The sequence below is a fragment of the Petaurus breviceps genome, unplaced genomic scaffold (assembly GCF_028583685.1).
Source record: "Petaurus breviceps papuanus isolate PSGF00001 unplaced genomic scaffold, PetGlider_PUasm1.0 89393, whole genome shotgun sequence".
In the NCBI taxonomy this organism is placed as follows: domain Eukaryota; kingdom Metazoa; phylum Chordata; class Mammalia; order Diprotodontia; family Petauridae; genus Petaurus; species Petaurus breviceps.
Window position 1 is genome coordinate 103,198 of NW_027187046.1, and position 15,628 is coordinate 118,825.

Genomic DNA, 15,628 nt, shown 5'->3' on the forward strand with positions numbered 1-15,628 from the left:
AATATTTGATTTGAGAAGTCATGCATAGATGTCACCAGGCAGCCATGAGGCAAAAAGGTTAAGAATCCCCAGTACAGACATTAATTCACAATTGTAAATTTTAAAAGATATATTCTGCCATTTATATATAAAAATATTATTATTTATTCCAAACTGAATGACATGTCCCAAGCATAGTACTCTAAAGTTATCAAAAATACATTTACTCTTTTGCTTACGATCTTACTGTTTCCCTGATTTCATTTATGTGATACTTCCAAGGAATTGAATAGGAAAATTTAAACTTGTGTTTGTGGTTTTTAAAATAGAGTTTGTAATATCAGATAAAGAATGATGATTTGTCCTCACAGATGTTTAAGTTTTCAAAGGACATATTTTATTAGATACATTATATAACCCCTTTCTTCAGGAAAATAATTTTATTTACCGGCATATCCTTATGACTTTTATATATCATTTCAGCCTAAATCCATCTACATACCACAGGAAACTCCTCCCACTGAGGATGATAATCAAGGGACAATCAAGAGATGTCCTGTGCCTGAGAGTCCAGCAAAGCCATCACAAGTTCCACCCAGACCACCACCTCCCCGGTTACCCCCACAGAAACCTGCCCCATTAGGTATTAAGAGGAAAAACCAAGTAAAATCCACCAACACTGGACATATCATATGGCCTGGAGAAGGAAAAAATGGGGGATTTCAACTATTAAGAAATTGAATCTGAATACTCTCTGGGGAGAGGGGCTGGGGAACAATGTATCCATCTTTCTTGCTTTTTCTCACCATACAGATTGTAGAATTTTATTGAAAATATTGTCTGCAATTGAAATTTGGAGTGTGGAGGAGTTTTTTATTTCTCATCTCAAAGAAAGATAGCTTTTTGTGACATTTCTAAATTAGTGAATAATTTTCATTTATCTGGCTTAACGTTTTATAAGAAAATATCAAGGACATATGATAAGGAAAAATGTATACAAGACTTTTTGTTTCATAAAGCATATTTATTTTTAATTTGAGAAAGTGCCCTTAGACAGAAATTAGAAATTCCTTAATGTAGTATCAATACTCATAAATATTCAATGTGTTGTAACTAAACATATCTTATTAAGGTAATGGACTGAACTCCTTCCAACTGAATGGTGATCGAAGTGGCTCATTATACCAGCAGCAAAATGAAAATAGAGGCACAAACCTTTCAAGGAAAGAAAAGAAAGATGTACCAGTAGGTATTTATTTATAAACTGCATTTGTACTTTTGTGCCCTCTTTCACTATTACACTAATGCTGTAATTCTACAAATGCAGTTATAAAACTAAAATATAAAGTAATTCAACTATAATCACTATTCATTTCTATTCAACTAATTGTGATTGAATTAATTACTGAAATAGAATACTACAGAAAAAAGTCAGTTTTGTTATTTTAAACATAAGTGATGCATTTTAAATTTAAAAAAGATATTTACTTTAGAATGCTTGATTGTACCAGAATGCATATAAAATTTGAGCTTCTGAGTATATAGAAGCACTTCTTTTTTTATTGGGTAAATTTTTTTATCAGTAGCCATCAATGTTACTAAAAGGTGACTACAAAAAGCTCTCCTGGCTGTCTTTATGGAAAGACCTCATTTTTATGGAAGGCCCCATCTTCCCATTAAGTATAAGAAAAGCTATAGTTATTTCCCCCTAGATTAACTCTAACCTGGACTACCCAGTACACAGTGAATGGTTTCATTGTTAGTCTTTGGAGAAAATAATCTGAGTGAAGAAGGAAAAATCAGGATGAATTTGTTGTAAGTATCATAGGTCACTTGGGAAAAAGCAAAAAGCAGACTCATAGCTATGTATATTTTATGTATTAAAATACTTTAGCTGAGTATTTTTTTGTCATGTCCTGTAAAAATATAAAAGATTTTTAAAATTTGGAAAGTAAGCCCCAGCTACATATAGATATCCGTTGCTGAGGAAAAATTCTTCTTAATACTTTTCGTAGAGAAGAGATCCCTATAAGATTGAGTTAAGAAAAAATTTCATTAAATTCTGTATCTACTAGTTAAAACGATAGTTTTATCATATTAGGAACATTCTCATCAGTAAGCAGTACATGTTGTACAATTATACTAAGTCCCTCCTTTTTTAAAAAGAGATTATGAAATCATTTTTTCTCATTACTCCTTGATCTGATATGAACGAGAAACTTTATCAGCCTTTCTTTAACTGTCAACTCAGAAACAGTATACTGCTATGAAATCTTTTTATATCATTCTGAGTCTTAACCAGTTTCTAATGGTTGGAGGCTTATTTAGCCCAGGCAGGATTCCTCTCTGATGTGATTTAGGTCAAAATTAAGTGGTTAGAGATAGAAGAAGGAAGAAATCTTTGGTTAATTGTATTATAGAATTTTCTCTTAAGTTCACTTTCATTTGACCAGAGAGATTGAATGGTTGTAGGAAAAAGGACTCCTGGGTATGCTTACATTTTCAGATGTGTTATTTCTATTAGATAAATTAGAGACTATTTCCTAAACTCTGACTCTTCATCCTTGCTTAATCTTGACTAGATTTTTTTTCCCTGAATACTGTAAAATGTGTACCCAGCCTGAAGAGAGAGAGTTTAAGTTAACTCTGCCTTTGAATTTGCCTTCAAGCAGCAAGAATGTCTGTTGGTCTAGCAAAATGTCTTTAACAATCTTGTAATCTAAAATGCAGAATATTTAAACTTTTCTTCCACAACATGTATGGTAATATTCTCCATATAGGCAGCTAAAGGCTTTATTCTGTACCCTTTCCTCTAAGCAAACTGTGTATTATAATGCACTGTAATATCTTAAAGATGTTTTAGAAATTTTTTTTTTGAGAAAAATATAGAATGTTGGGTATTTTGTAATGAGTTACATATAATCCTATACAGGTGAAGGCATGCAAATTTACAGGGAAGAATTTAAAATACAGTAGACTAGTTCCACCATTATCAGAAAGCTCATCTTTTTATTTTCAAAAATAATCACTTCTTGCTGGGGGATTTGTGCATTTTAAATTATTTGTACTGGGTTGTTTTTTTTTTCCCAACTGTAGACTTGCCTTACAAATTCAGTCTGCTTAGAAGAGAGAATTAATAATAGCAACAGCAAAAATAAAACCTGTTTCAGTTGTGATTTTCTTTATTAGGTTAATATTCAAAACTATGTAGTTATTCAGAATGTTTAAAAAAAAAACCCAGCCATGTTTATACATTATGACATTAGTTGTAACTGCTGCACATTTTGAGAGACATGTAATTTAAAATTTTAGTTAAGCAAAAGCAGATGATAGGGGCGGCCAGGTAGCACAGCGAGTAAGAGCACCGGCTCCAGTGTTGAGAAGACCTGGAGATCGAATCCCGGGCTCAGACACTTAGCACCCACCCAGAAACACCTGGCCGTGTAACCTTGAGCAAGTTACTTAACCCCAATTGCTTAGGGGCGGCCAGGTGGCTCAGCGAGTAAGAGCACTGGTTCCAGTGTCGGGATGACCTGGATCAAATCCAGGCTCAGATACTCAGCACCACATCCAGAAATAACTGGCCCTGTAACCTTGAGCAAGTTACTTAACCCTTAAAAAAAAAAAAATTAAAAAAAATTAAAAAAAAGCAGCTGATATAACACAATATTAGGAACCTCAATTTAAGGAAGACAATTAAACTGAATTCATTGCATAATGGTAATAGAGAGTTCTCTTTAGGAGTTGGCAGTAATACCAATTGAGATAATAGTAAATTTAACATGAAGAAATTTATCTTTAAAATACCTTATCCAAAAGTAAAAATTTGGGTACAGGCTAGAATTTGAAAAGCATGTCAAATAATTGCTTCCTATAAGTTAGTACTTCACCTTGAGATTATTCTTTTCATGAGTCTTGAATCTAATTGTGTCTTTTGGATTTCATTTATTGGTGTTTTTTCCCCCAGTGTTTCCTAGTTACAATATGGCTTTTTAATTCTGTTCTTTGTTGTTAATTCATAATCTTTAACATTAGCCTTGAAATTAAGTCAACCTTTTATAAAGTCTGTACTTACAATTTGCTCGATGCATTTCTTTTTCTAGAAACCCATTAGCAATGGTCTTCCTCCAACACCTAAAGTGCATGTAAGTACTAAATGGTAGAAAGGTAAGTTATTCAACAAAACACAGGAAAATAGGATCATTCATTGATATTCATTTGAATCATTGGGTAAATTATTTTCCTGTTTGAAAATATTTCTGTTGTAGTTCCCACAGTGCAAAATATTAGAAATTCAAAATCAGCAAAATTTTTATTAAATCTGTAATCACATCAGGGCCTTTCTTCATCTCCCTTGTTGTTAGCACCCTCTGCCTCTTGAAATTCCTTGTTTATTCTGTGTATTTAATTTGTGCCTTTTGTAGTTTCACAGTAGAATCTTCATTGCTCCCCCAGGGTCAGGCCTTTTTCTTTTTTGTTTTAGTATCCAGGACTTAACCTCACAGCCTTAAAAAAAAATTTAACTAAACATTAATAAATTTTTGTTCTTGAATCATTTGAACTTAAATTTTAATATTAGTATTTTCAATTTGATTCTTACAGAAGGAAACTGCTTTAATGTTAAAAATGTATATCTTAATTTCAAAGAATATGAAATGTCACAGTGAAGAAATGAGAATAAATTAAGCGTTCAATCAATGAATAGTTTTTAAGCACCTGTGATATAGTGCTATGTGATTAACAACATACATTTTAAAACATTAGTTTGTGTATATAGCTTGATTTATCAAAATATTGCAAACAGTATATCCATGATCTTTTTTCTGTACCTATTATTTACCATTCTACTTTCTGTAGCCTAAATACCTTCTCAAGGTGTAGACTCTGAGTCAGAGGACCAACAATCAACTCCCAGCACTATTATCTATCACTAACAACATGACCTTAATCAAATTACCTATCCTTTCTGGCCCTCATTTTTCCTCTTTACAGAACTAAGGAGGGTCAGTAGATCATCTTCAGAGTCCTTTCTAAATGGAAATCCTATAAACTTCAAACATCTCTAATGTTCCAAAGAGAGTATCTGTAGTTCAATGCCATATAGTTTTAGTGCATAGAAATTCAAAAATTCATCCGTTTCTTAACACAATATCATGCATAAATACATGCACATTCACATACATTTGAGGATGGATAATGTACAACAATAGTGTACTCATAGGAAGACCAGAAATTCAGCTAGTATAGACAAAACTCCTGAATACCTCATATTTAATCCTGATACAGTTAACCAACTAAGATAAATGGCTACTAACCTTAAGCATATTTTGAGAAACCAGACATGCAACTGTGATATCCATTTACTGAAAGTCATAATTGTATGACATGATACTGATTACTTTAATCCAATGCTAACATTGACTTTTTTAGCTCTTTTTATATTTATATTAACTTTTTCCAATTTGGCATATTTAAAAAAAAATTCCAAGGGTAAATGTTGCCTTAATTTCTAACTATTTTTTCATATTTCTTAGTAAAAGGCAATATTGTGGAATAGATAGAAAACTAGCCTGATGGTTAGGAAGATGTGGGTTCAGTTTTTGCTTCTGATATATACTGACTGGGTAGCCCTGAGCAAGATATTTAACCTGTTGAACTGTGAATTACAAAGAAGGTGATGACCTGCATTGATAGAGGGAACTTTTTCACCCTTAGAATTTCCTTTACCAATAATGTCACAGGTCTATACTTTCACTATCTTAGAATGTAATTAATACATTATTAAAATTATGTGATTTCTACAATATAGCATAAGTTCTACCTTATTTTTTTTAAATGATCTCCTTTTACTGCTTAGTAGTAATTCCAGACAGAATTATATCCCTTTTAAAAATACTTTAAAACCTTGGAAATATTGATTGTTAGTTATATGTGAGTAAAGCAAAAATTTAGTTAAACTATTTGAAGTATCTGGCTTAAACAAAAATTCATTTAGTTACTAGTATTGAACACAAGTATTTGTCCTGTGTCTGGTGTTTCTTGGCTTACTATTTGCCTTGATGCTGCAGTATGATGCCTAGTATGTCAAAAAAAGGTTACTCTTTTAACTTACCATAACTTTGGGAAAAAGACTTTACCTGATCAAATTTAAACAATTTCACAGCTCTACCCATATTCTCAACAGTTATTCTGCATAGTTAAATAAATTAATTTGGTAAATAGTCTAAAACAAATGTTGATTGTGACCAAAATGAGAATTTTTCAGTTGATATTGTGTTGGACTTTTGACCAATATAAAGCAAAATTGAAATGTGTGAAGCATTATTTTAGTAAGTGTAGCACCAACACAATATTTACAGCACCAATAGTGACTATATATGTGTATGTGTATATATATATATATATATATATATATATATATATATATGTTAGCATCATGCTCAATTGCAAAATATAGCAGATTCTCCATATAGAAGACTGAAGCGAAACATTTATTCTGACACCAGAAAACCAAATCCCAAAACCAGTAAGCCGATTCCATCATAGTAGCAAAGAAGTTAATAAGCCATAACAGCACAGAGAGCCACAGCATCCTTTAGCCTTCCCACAAACCAACATTTATTCACAAGCCTATCTCTCTGGGATGCATCTTCTCCTCCCTCTGGTCTAGCTGCTCTGACTCCCTGCAGGCTCTGCTCCACCCTTCTGCAAACTATTCCCACCACAGGCTCCATGTGATTACATTCAGTCTATTAGTGGCAAGGTATATCTTCAAAGCAGGAAAGGTCTTCAAATTCTCTTAGGCTTATTAGGGGGCAGGGAAGATCTTCAAATTACCATTACAATAATATATTTATCAGAAATCACAAAGTTTGAAGAATTTTAATATCATCTAAATTCTTATTAAATGTTCCCAATGAAGCTTTCTAGAAAGAAAAAATGTAGGTTATATATAAGAAAACTGCTAGAAAAGTACTCCTCATGAGACTCAAGGACAAAGAATAGTTATTTTCAGTTACATTGCTTTTCATTTCTCGTATGTTAAATTCAGCTGTCGAAATCATTTTTTAAGCAAAACAAAGGAAAAAGCTTTGCCTTTGTGACTATTCTGATTTTATTGTTATCCCACAATCTTAGAATACTTTTCATATTAGTTATTGAGTTAATATCATACATAAACAGATTGTTGGGGGGGGGAATCTTTAGTCATTTATTCAGAAAGTCAGAAGGAATAAAAAATAGTGGATTATTTTCTTTTTCCTTTCCTCATTCTGTAACATATTGAAAATATTGAGCTATTAAAACTTTTTACATATTGGCCTTAGAATTGGGAAAATTGTCTTATTTGGGGAATTATCAGCAATTCTATATGCCTCTTTTTAAAATACATAAATTAACCTTTTGCTTATTTATGTGCATTGACTCGGTTTTGTTTTGTTGTTGTTGTTGTTGTTTTCAGATGGGTGCTTGCTTTTCAAAGGTTTTTAATGGGTGCCCCTTGAAAATTCACTGTGCAACATCATGGATAAACCCAGACACGAGAGGTAAGTGCTAGATGTATTTGTCATGTGATGACATTTTAGTTGAGACAATGAAGCTGCTGTTGAGTTTTATTCATTTTCTAGATGTATGACCAAAGATAAAATAGTCCTTTAAATGTTGTCTTCAGATCAAATATTATTTGTTTATGTATCAATCAATTTTTATGTGTTTAAACAATGGATAATGATAGTATGGTGTTGTGTGACAGTAAACCACGGTTTTTCCCTCTCTCTTTAGATACTACACAGAATTTGTTCTGCTTCTTGGTACCAGTAGCAAAACTTAGCTGTTGTTGTACTAACTTGTAAATCTGAATTAAGATGTTTACTATGTGCTGCTCTGCTTAGGGAGACCCTGTAATAAAGTTTAATGGTAAATCTGGGATTTGAATCTGACACTCCTAGCTCTAGGTCTGTTCTTCATTCTAGAAGCAGCTTGTTCTAGTGGGAGGAGGTGTGACCTTGAGATCAGGGGAGACCTGGCTCAGAGGTTTGCTTTGACAAGTCATAACTCCATAACCATAGATGAGCTGCTTAATCTCTCTGAGCCTGATGCTACATGTGTAAAAATGAGAATGAGTACTTCTCATCCTCCCAGGTGGTTGTGAAGATCAACATATGTTAAAACTATAAATTTTATAAACATTAGTTATTACTATTACTTTTTCCTCTGCTATGTAACCATCTTAGTAGACCCATCTTAATGCCTTTTATTAAGGTTTGTGTCCTGGCAGGCATCTCGTTTTATGTGGTAGTCAAACACATTTCTTACTGTTTTTCTTGGCAACCTAAAGTAACCCACATTTTATTTTGAATCATAGTCCACATTTTGTATCTTATATTCTTCATAATATTTCCATAAAAGGATCCTCACTAAATGGGGACAGAGAGGGTGTAAAGCCCAGACTTGTCATTTTATTGATGTAGGCAATCCATACTGAGTAAACCTTGTTCTGCCAAAGCAACTGCTATACAATGTGTACTTTTAGTTGCCTGGGGACCTTGGGGGTTAAATGAGTTCACCTAGCAAGCATGCATCTGAGGCAACACTCAAATCCAGGTCTTCTTGGGTCAGGATTGGCTCTCTATCTACTATCTCTCATTGCTTCTCCCACTCTAATGGGCTGTATAAAATAGTGTATTTGGGATTATTTGAAAAGTATGTCCATATTCATGTTCAAGCTGACTAGGGTCATCATATTCTCCCCTTTCCTTTTTTTTAATTTTTCAAATAAAAAATTTACTTAACTAAGTCAGAATGAAGTTGTTTTAAATTCTGCCCTTTATATTTTTCCCTTTTTGTATTTTCTAGGTTTGTATTAATTGTGAACTTTGCTCTAAAAAGTCCATAGTCTGAGCATACAGAGACAGTTGTTTCAGATATTTCCTAACAAAACATTTCCTCTCTGTTAAAATGAATCTGTTTCCTTTTTTTGTGTGTGTGATATCTCACCATATCCCACAATTCCTTGATCCTTCTCTGTCTCTCTCTCTCTCTCTCTCTCTTTTCTTTTTTCTTCTTTTTGGAGGGAGGAAGGTAGGGCAGTTGGGGTTAAGTGACTTGCCCAAGGTCACATGGCTAGTTTTGTGTTTACTGTCTGAGGTCAGATTTGAACTCAGGTCCTCCTGACTCCACGACCAGTGCTCTATTCACTGCGCCACCTAGCCTCCCCTACTTGATCCTTTTCTCAAAATATTCATAATGAATAGGCATGAGACTTTAATATAGTCTATAAGCCTTTCTTCACATTCCATGATGCTTAACTATATTTTCTAGCATTATTTCTGGTCTCTTTTCTTAGTCCTATCATTATAATGAAATCACCTAATGTTAAAAGTATAAGTTAATTTCATTTGAAGAATTTTATCAATTCTTTATTGAATTTATCTACTTCTTAATCCAGTGAAAGAGATAGTGGTACATAAGCTGTAGTTAATTTTTGGGGTAGCCTAAGAGATTTTTATGAGTTCTGCAAGACATGATTACCAAATGTCCTAGAAAAAGTTGATTTCTTTTTTGTATGGTTATGTCCTGATTAGTGCAAAAAATGAATCCTTTGAAGTGGTTGAATCATTCTAATTAACACTATTTGAAGTCATAATTATATGTAAAATATGGTCATTGGTTCCAGCCCGATGGAAATATGTAATGAAAATATGAAAAATAAGTTTTTATCTATTTTAATAACATAATAAAACAGCAAATGATAAAATATATTTTTCAGATTTCTTATTTATTTTTAGTATTATTTTCTTTTTAAATTTTGAGTTTCTAATTCTCTCCCTCTAACCCCCTCATCCACTCACTGAGAAGACAAACAATACATGTGAAATCATGCAAAACCTATTACCATATTAGCATATTTCTGGAAAAAAAAAGGAAAAATATAAAGGAAATGAGAAGGTTGTCTTTCAGTTTGCACTCAGTTCATCAGTTCTGTCTCTGGTGGGGGGGACAGGATTTTTATTTCATCATAAGTCCTTTGGAATTGTCTTGGTTCATTGAATTAATCACAGTAGCCAAGTCTGTTTCAAAGTTGATCATCATTACAATATTGCTGATTCTGTATATATACACAATGATCTACTGGTTCTTCTCATTTCACTTTGCATCAGTTCATATAGGTCTGAATTCATATTTTTCTGAAAGTACCCCCCCTTGTTATTTATTTCCGTTAGCATGACAGTCACCATCACAATTATATAACAGAACTTGTTCTGTTCAACCATTCCCCAGTTAATGAGCATCCTTTCAATTTCCAGTTCTTTGCCACCACGAGAAGAGATGCTATAATTATTTTTGTGCACATCTTTTCCTTTTTCTTTGATCTCTTTCAGACATGTACCTTATAGTGATATTGCTGTATCAAAGGTAATATAACCTATATAACCTAATCAAAGGTTTATAACTCTTTGGCGAAATTGTTCACCAGAATTGTTGGATCAATTCACTGTTCGTCCCTCATCCCCTCCAACATTTGTCATTTCTGATAGGTGTGAGGTGGTGCCTCAGAGTTGTTTTAATTTTCCTTTCTCTAATCAATAGTGATTTTGAGTATTTTTTCATGTGACTTTAGATAGCTTTGATTTCTTCTTCTGAAAACTGTTCCTTTGACCATTTATCAGTTGGGGAATGGCATTTATTTTCTCAAATTTGTTTCAGTTCTATAGTCAGTATGTATTTGAGAAGTGAGGGCTTTATCAGATAAAATTGCTATAAAAATTCCTTTCATTATTTTTTTTACCTATGGCACCTTTTAACAAAATGTAGCTTCCCTGACTTAATTCCCAATTTAATTAGGTCTATTTTTACTTTTACTTTTATGTGAGATTATGATTACTACCCTAGCCTTTTTTTAAATTTCAGCTGAAGCATATTAAATTCTGTTCCAGCCCTTTATTTTAATTCTCTTCCTCTTTCAAGGGTGTCTCTTGTAAAAAATATTTTGTTGGATTCTGGTTTTTAATCCATTCTGCTTTCCACTTCCATTTTATGAATGAGCTCAACCCATTCACATTTTGTTTCTTTCCATCCCATTTTCTTATATTTCTTCTTCTTTCTCCTTTTTTATCCTGACCCTCTTAGACAGTATACTTCTTTCTCCTCCCTTAATCTGTCCTCCCTTGTATCACCCCATCTCCATCCTCCTCCTCCCATCCTCTTCATCTCCTATTTCCCTATTGGGTAAGTTACATTTCTATACACAACTGAGTGTTTTTATATATATTCTTCCCTCTTTGAGCCAATTTCAGTGAAAATGAGATTCAAGTATTGCCTACTCCTCCACCCCCCAAAAAAGCTCATTCCTCCGTACTTCTTTTATGTGAAAAAAAAATTTCCAGATTCTACTTTTCACTTCCATTTTCTCCCAGTGCATCCCTTTTTCTCACCCTTCTTTTTTTTTTTTGAGATTCCAACGTAATTGACTCAGATTTATGCCCTCTGTCTGTGTAAACTCCTTTAAAATTGCCCTAATAATAATAACATTCTTAGGAATTATGTGTCTCATCTTCCTGTATAGGAATATAAACAAATTAACTTTATTGGGACTCTTATGATTATTCTTTTATGTTTACCTTTTTATACTTTTCCTGGGTCTTGTGTTTGAATGACAAATTTTCTACTCATCTCTGATCTTTTCATCATAAATGCTTGAAAGTCCCCTATTTCATTAAATATCTATTTTTTCCCCTGAAGGATTTTACTCAGTTTTGCTAGAGAAATTCTTGGTTGTAATCCTAGTTCCTTTGCCTTCTGGAATATCATATCCCATATTCCTTTAATATAAGGAACAAATATAATATAAGTCTGCTAAATCTTGCATGATCCTGTCTTCATGATATTTGAAATGTTTCTTTCTGGATGTTTACAATATTTCCTCCTTGACCTGGAATTCTGGAATTTTACTTTAACATTTCTTGGAGTATTCTTTTAGTGATCTATTTCAGGAGGATATCAGTGAATTCTTTCAATTTCCATTTTACTGCCTGGATCTAAGATACTGGGCAATTTGCCTTGATAACTTCTCAAAGTATGATGTCTAGCTTTTTCTCTGATCATGGCTTTCAGGAAGTTCAGTTATTCTTCAAATATCTCTCCTCAATATATTTTTCAGGTCAGTTGTTTTTTTGATGAGATATTTCACATTTTCTTGTATTTTTTATTTCTTTTGACTTTTTTGGATGTCTCATGATTCATTAGCTTCCTTCTTTGATGAGATTTTTTTACCTTTTTTTCCATTTGGCCAATTCTGTTTTTAAGGAATTCTTTTCTTGAGTGAATTATTGAACCTCTTTTACCATTTGTCCAATTCTGTTTTTTAAAGAGTTACTATTTTTTGTGCATCTTTTACCAAGTTATTAATTCTCTTTTCATAATTTTCTTACATCACTCTCATTTCTGTTCCCAAATTTTGCTCTACCATTCTTAAATCTCTTACTTTAACTATTCTAGGAATTCTTATTGGACTTGGGTCAAATTAGCATTTTTCTTTGAGGCTTTGTAGCTGTTTTACATTAATGTCTCCTCCATTTATGTCTTGTTCTTCCCTACCACCATAGTAGCCCTTTGTGGTCAATTCTTTTTTTGTTGTTTGCTCATTTTCCCAGCCTATTTCTTCAGTTTGAACTTTATGTTAAAGTTGGGTTCTGTTCATCTAGGGGTGGGGAGGCAGTATCCCAAGCTTCAGGCCTTTTTGTGCCGCTGTTTTTAGAACTAATTCTGGCGAGTCTGCAAGTTTTTGGTGCTTCCAGGGAAGTGTGATCCTGGAAGAAGTATGGTCATTGCTCTCCTTGTCTACACTCTTGTCTTTATCTAGGAAGGGCCATTGTGTTCCCTTGTGACCAACCCCAGAACTCTTCTCTACCCTGGAACTGTGACCCAGAACTGTGTATGGACAACAGAGTTGCTCTACCCTGTGCCAGCAAAGAGTCCCCAGTAAAGTGTTTCTGATCAGTTGTCCCACCTCCTTGCCATCTCTTACCAGAGATCTCCTAAAGCTGCTGTGGCAGCTTTTGCTGCCATCACATATGTAGGTTCCAGATAGTCTTCCACCCCAGTGTTACAGACTTCTCCAGCCAACCTCCTATGTTTTTGTAGTCTGGAACAGTGTCTCACCCTAACCTTTTGTTGGGTCTGCTCATCCAGAATTTGATTTGAGGCATCATTTTACAGTTTTTTAGAGGGGAATGTTGGTAGAGTTCAACTGGGTTGCTACTAATCAGCAGTCTTGGCTCCACAAACATGTATTTTTTATTCAAGCTTATTACAAAGTAATAAAATAGTTATAAAAAGCAAAATTTTAACAATTAAAAGATGACAAATTATTGAATATCATGTGTAAAGATAGACCTATGCTGATGATATGATGAAAACATTGTTATTTAAAATATTTTAGCATCAGAGACCAAATTTTCTTCCCTTTCTTTAAATCTTCCTACATGTGCTGGTAGATACAGAGAGTTTCTTTGTTATCTTGGTGAATTTGTGTTTCCATGATTGTTACACAGTGCACCAAGTAGAGCTGGATAACTTGGGGTTTTAAATAGGATCTTGTTGTCCTTGCCAAGTCTTTCAACATCTGGTCTAAAACAACTTGAAGAGCAGTCTTCAGCAGCAGCTTTAGTCACTATGGCTTTGTTATGTGACTGCTAAAGAACCAGAAGCAGTAAGCAGCTGTAGCCTCTCAGTACACAGGGAGTTTGGAGAGCTATCAGTAATCCTTGGTTTTAATTTAGAATACCTTCCTGCATTACCTCCCAATAAAAGTATTAGACAATTTTTATATGCTTTAAATCCATGTTGAATTTTTTTCTTCCTTAAAAATAGTTCTGAAAGGCATCCTCTTCCAGAATAAGCTTTTTTCATCCACATGAAAAATTTGTTGATCCACTTTTTTTTATTATTTTCTTCAAAACATCAGAATATTTAGCTTTTGCAGCCTCATCTGCAATGGCCACTTCTCTGATAATTTTAATATTATGCAATTGAACATGATTTTTAAAGCTATCAAACCAACTCTTACAGCAGATGTATCTTCAGTGTCCACTTCATTTCTGTTTTCTTTCACTACCTTAAATAAACTTGAAACTTGTGTCTGAATGGCTGGTCTGCTAACAGGAAAGCATTTTTTTACAGCTGCCTTCAATCCATATGGCTAAAGACACTCAATTTCTGTCACTATAACACTTCTGTTCTCTGTAGTTGTTTGAAAACCACAAAAAGCTGATACAACTTCACCTTTTTATTTTGCTTGTATGTTTTATAATATTCCATACTGATGATTCAGACGTCCAGTTTTTCATCTTATTTCAGAGTTACTATAACTGTGCTAATACCATTCAAGTATATCCCATCTTTGTCCTAATGCAATAATAAAGTGTCTTTTTTGTGCTGGTAATATTTACTTCTGAAGCATTCTTTTATCTGTTTTGTTAAAAAAAAAAATTACACAATGGTCGGTAATGTGGTATGCAGCAAAATGTCACATCCACATGTGATGATAGGCAACTATGGACCAATGACATAACATTGTGTTCAGTGCATCACATTAATTGAATTTTGGCTTGCATTAAATGTGGCCTGATATCACTTCATAGTTCTCATTAAATTGATTACACAGTATTTGAAAATGAATTAATCACGACCTAACTGTACACAATAAAATCTGCTCTCCATCCCCAATTTATTTTTCTCTCTACTAAGAATCTATGAGCTACCCTTTAATTTATCTGCAACTAGATTTTGCCTTTCACTTTAATTTATGGCATGGATATCAGGATTGATAAAATTCAATTCATCCTTATAGGAATGTATCAGGATCTCATTTACAACTACTATCCCAGTCTGAAGCTTAGGGAGGAATAATCAGGGCAGAAATGTAAGATCAAAAGAGCCTTAGTTCTCTTACTCAGAGTCAGCAGAGATTTCCAGCTGACTAATAGTGACTGCTTCTAGTAGCTGTAGAACTTATAGAACTCACACCAGAGGACCAGCCATGAGACTTTTCCTTGGATCAAACCACTTTGGGAGAAAAGATATGAATCACCAGGCAGGAATATGACAAATCTGGGCCCTCCATTGTGTACCGGAAATGCTTCTAAGTGGACTGTTTGTGTGTTTTGTTTTGTTTTGTTTTGTTTGGCATGGCTGTATTTGGTAAGGATTTTGTTTGTTTTTTGGGACTTGACTCAGAATTTTTAAATTGAAATGGTGAAGATAGATGAAGCAGTCTAAGTTGGAGGCAAACATCCCAAAGTTCTACAGTATGTTTTCAGGACTCTGGTTATGCATTTTGTTAATAGTCATTCCAAATACTTTATTTCATAGAGTTACTTAAGTGGCCTGTATGAAGGCTGTCTTGTTCTATACAAAGGAGCTACTTAACATAAATCCAGATGTGGGTTGGGAGAGAATGGAGGGAGACAGTAGTATTGCTTACAGGTAAATTATGCAATCCTTCTAAAAATATATATGTATTTTTTGGTATCTTCTTCTTTAATACTTTGTTCCTTTTTTTTTTAATTGTCAGAGCCGTAGAAACCCCCTAACAACCTTCCCATACACACACACACACACACACACACACACACACACACACACACACACA

At 33.6% G+C, this 15,628-nt stretch overlaps 1 protein-coding gene across 2 annotated transcripts in view; it reads left to right on the forward strand.

Moving 5' to 3' along the window:
* The window catches only part of LOC138176453 (mitogen-activated protein kinase kinase kinase kinase 3), a 118,046-nt gene that overhangs the window by 65,138 nt on the left and 37,280 nt on the right, over positions 1-15,628 (forward strand). For both annotated transcript variants that reach the window (XM_069107237.1, XM_069107238.1), the window contains 4 exons: positions 463-622; positions 1,112-1,224; positions 4,083-4,124; positions 7,439-7,523. In XM_069107237.1, coding sequence (XP_068963338.1) covers positions 463-622; positions 1,112-1,224; positions 4,083-4,124; positions 7,439-7,523 — 400 coding nt within the window. The remainder of the gene's footprint in view (positions 1-462; positions 623-1,111; positions 1,225-4,082; positions 4,125-7,438; positions 7,524-15,628) is intronic.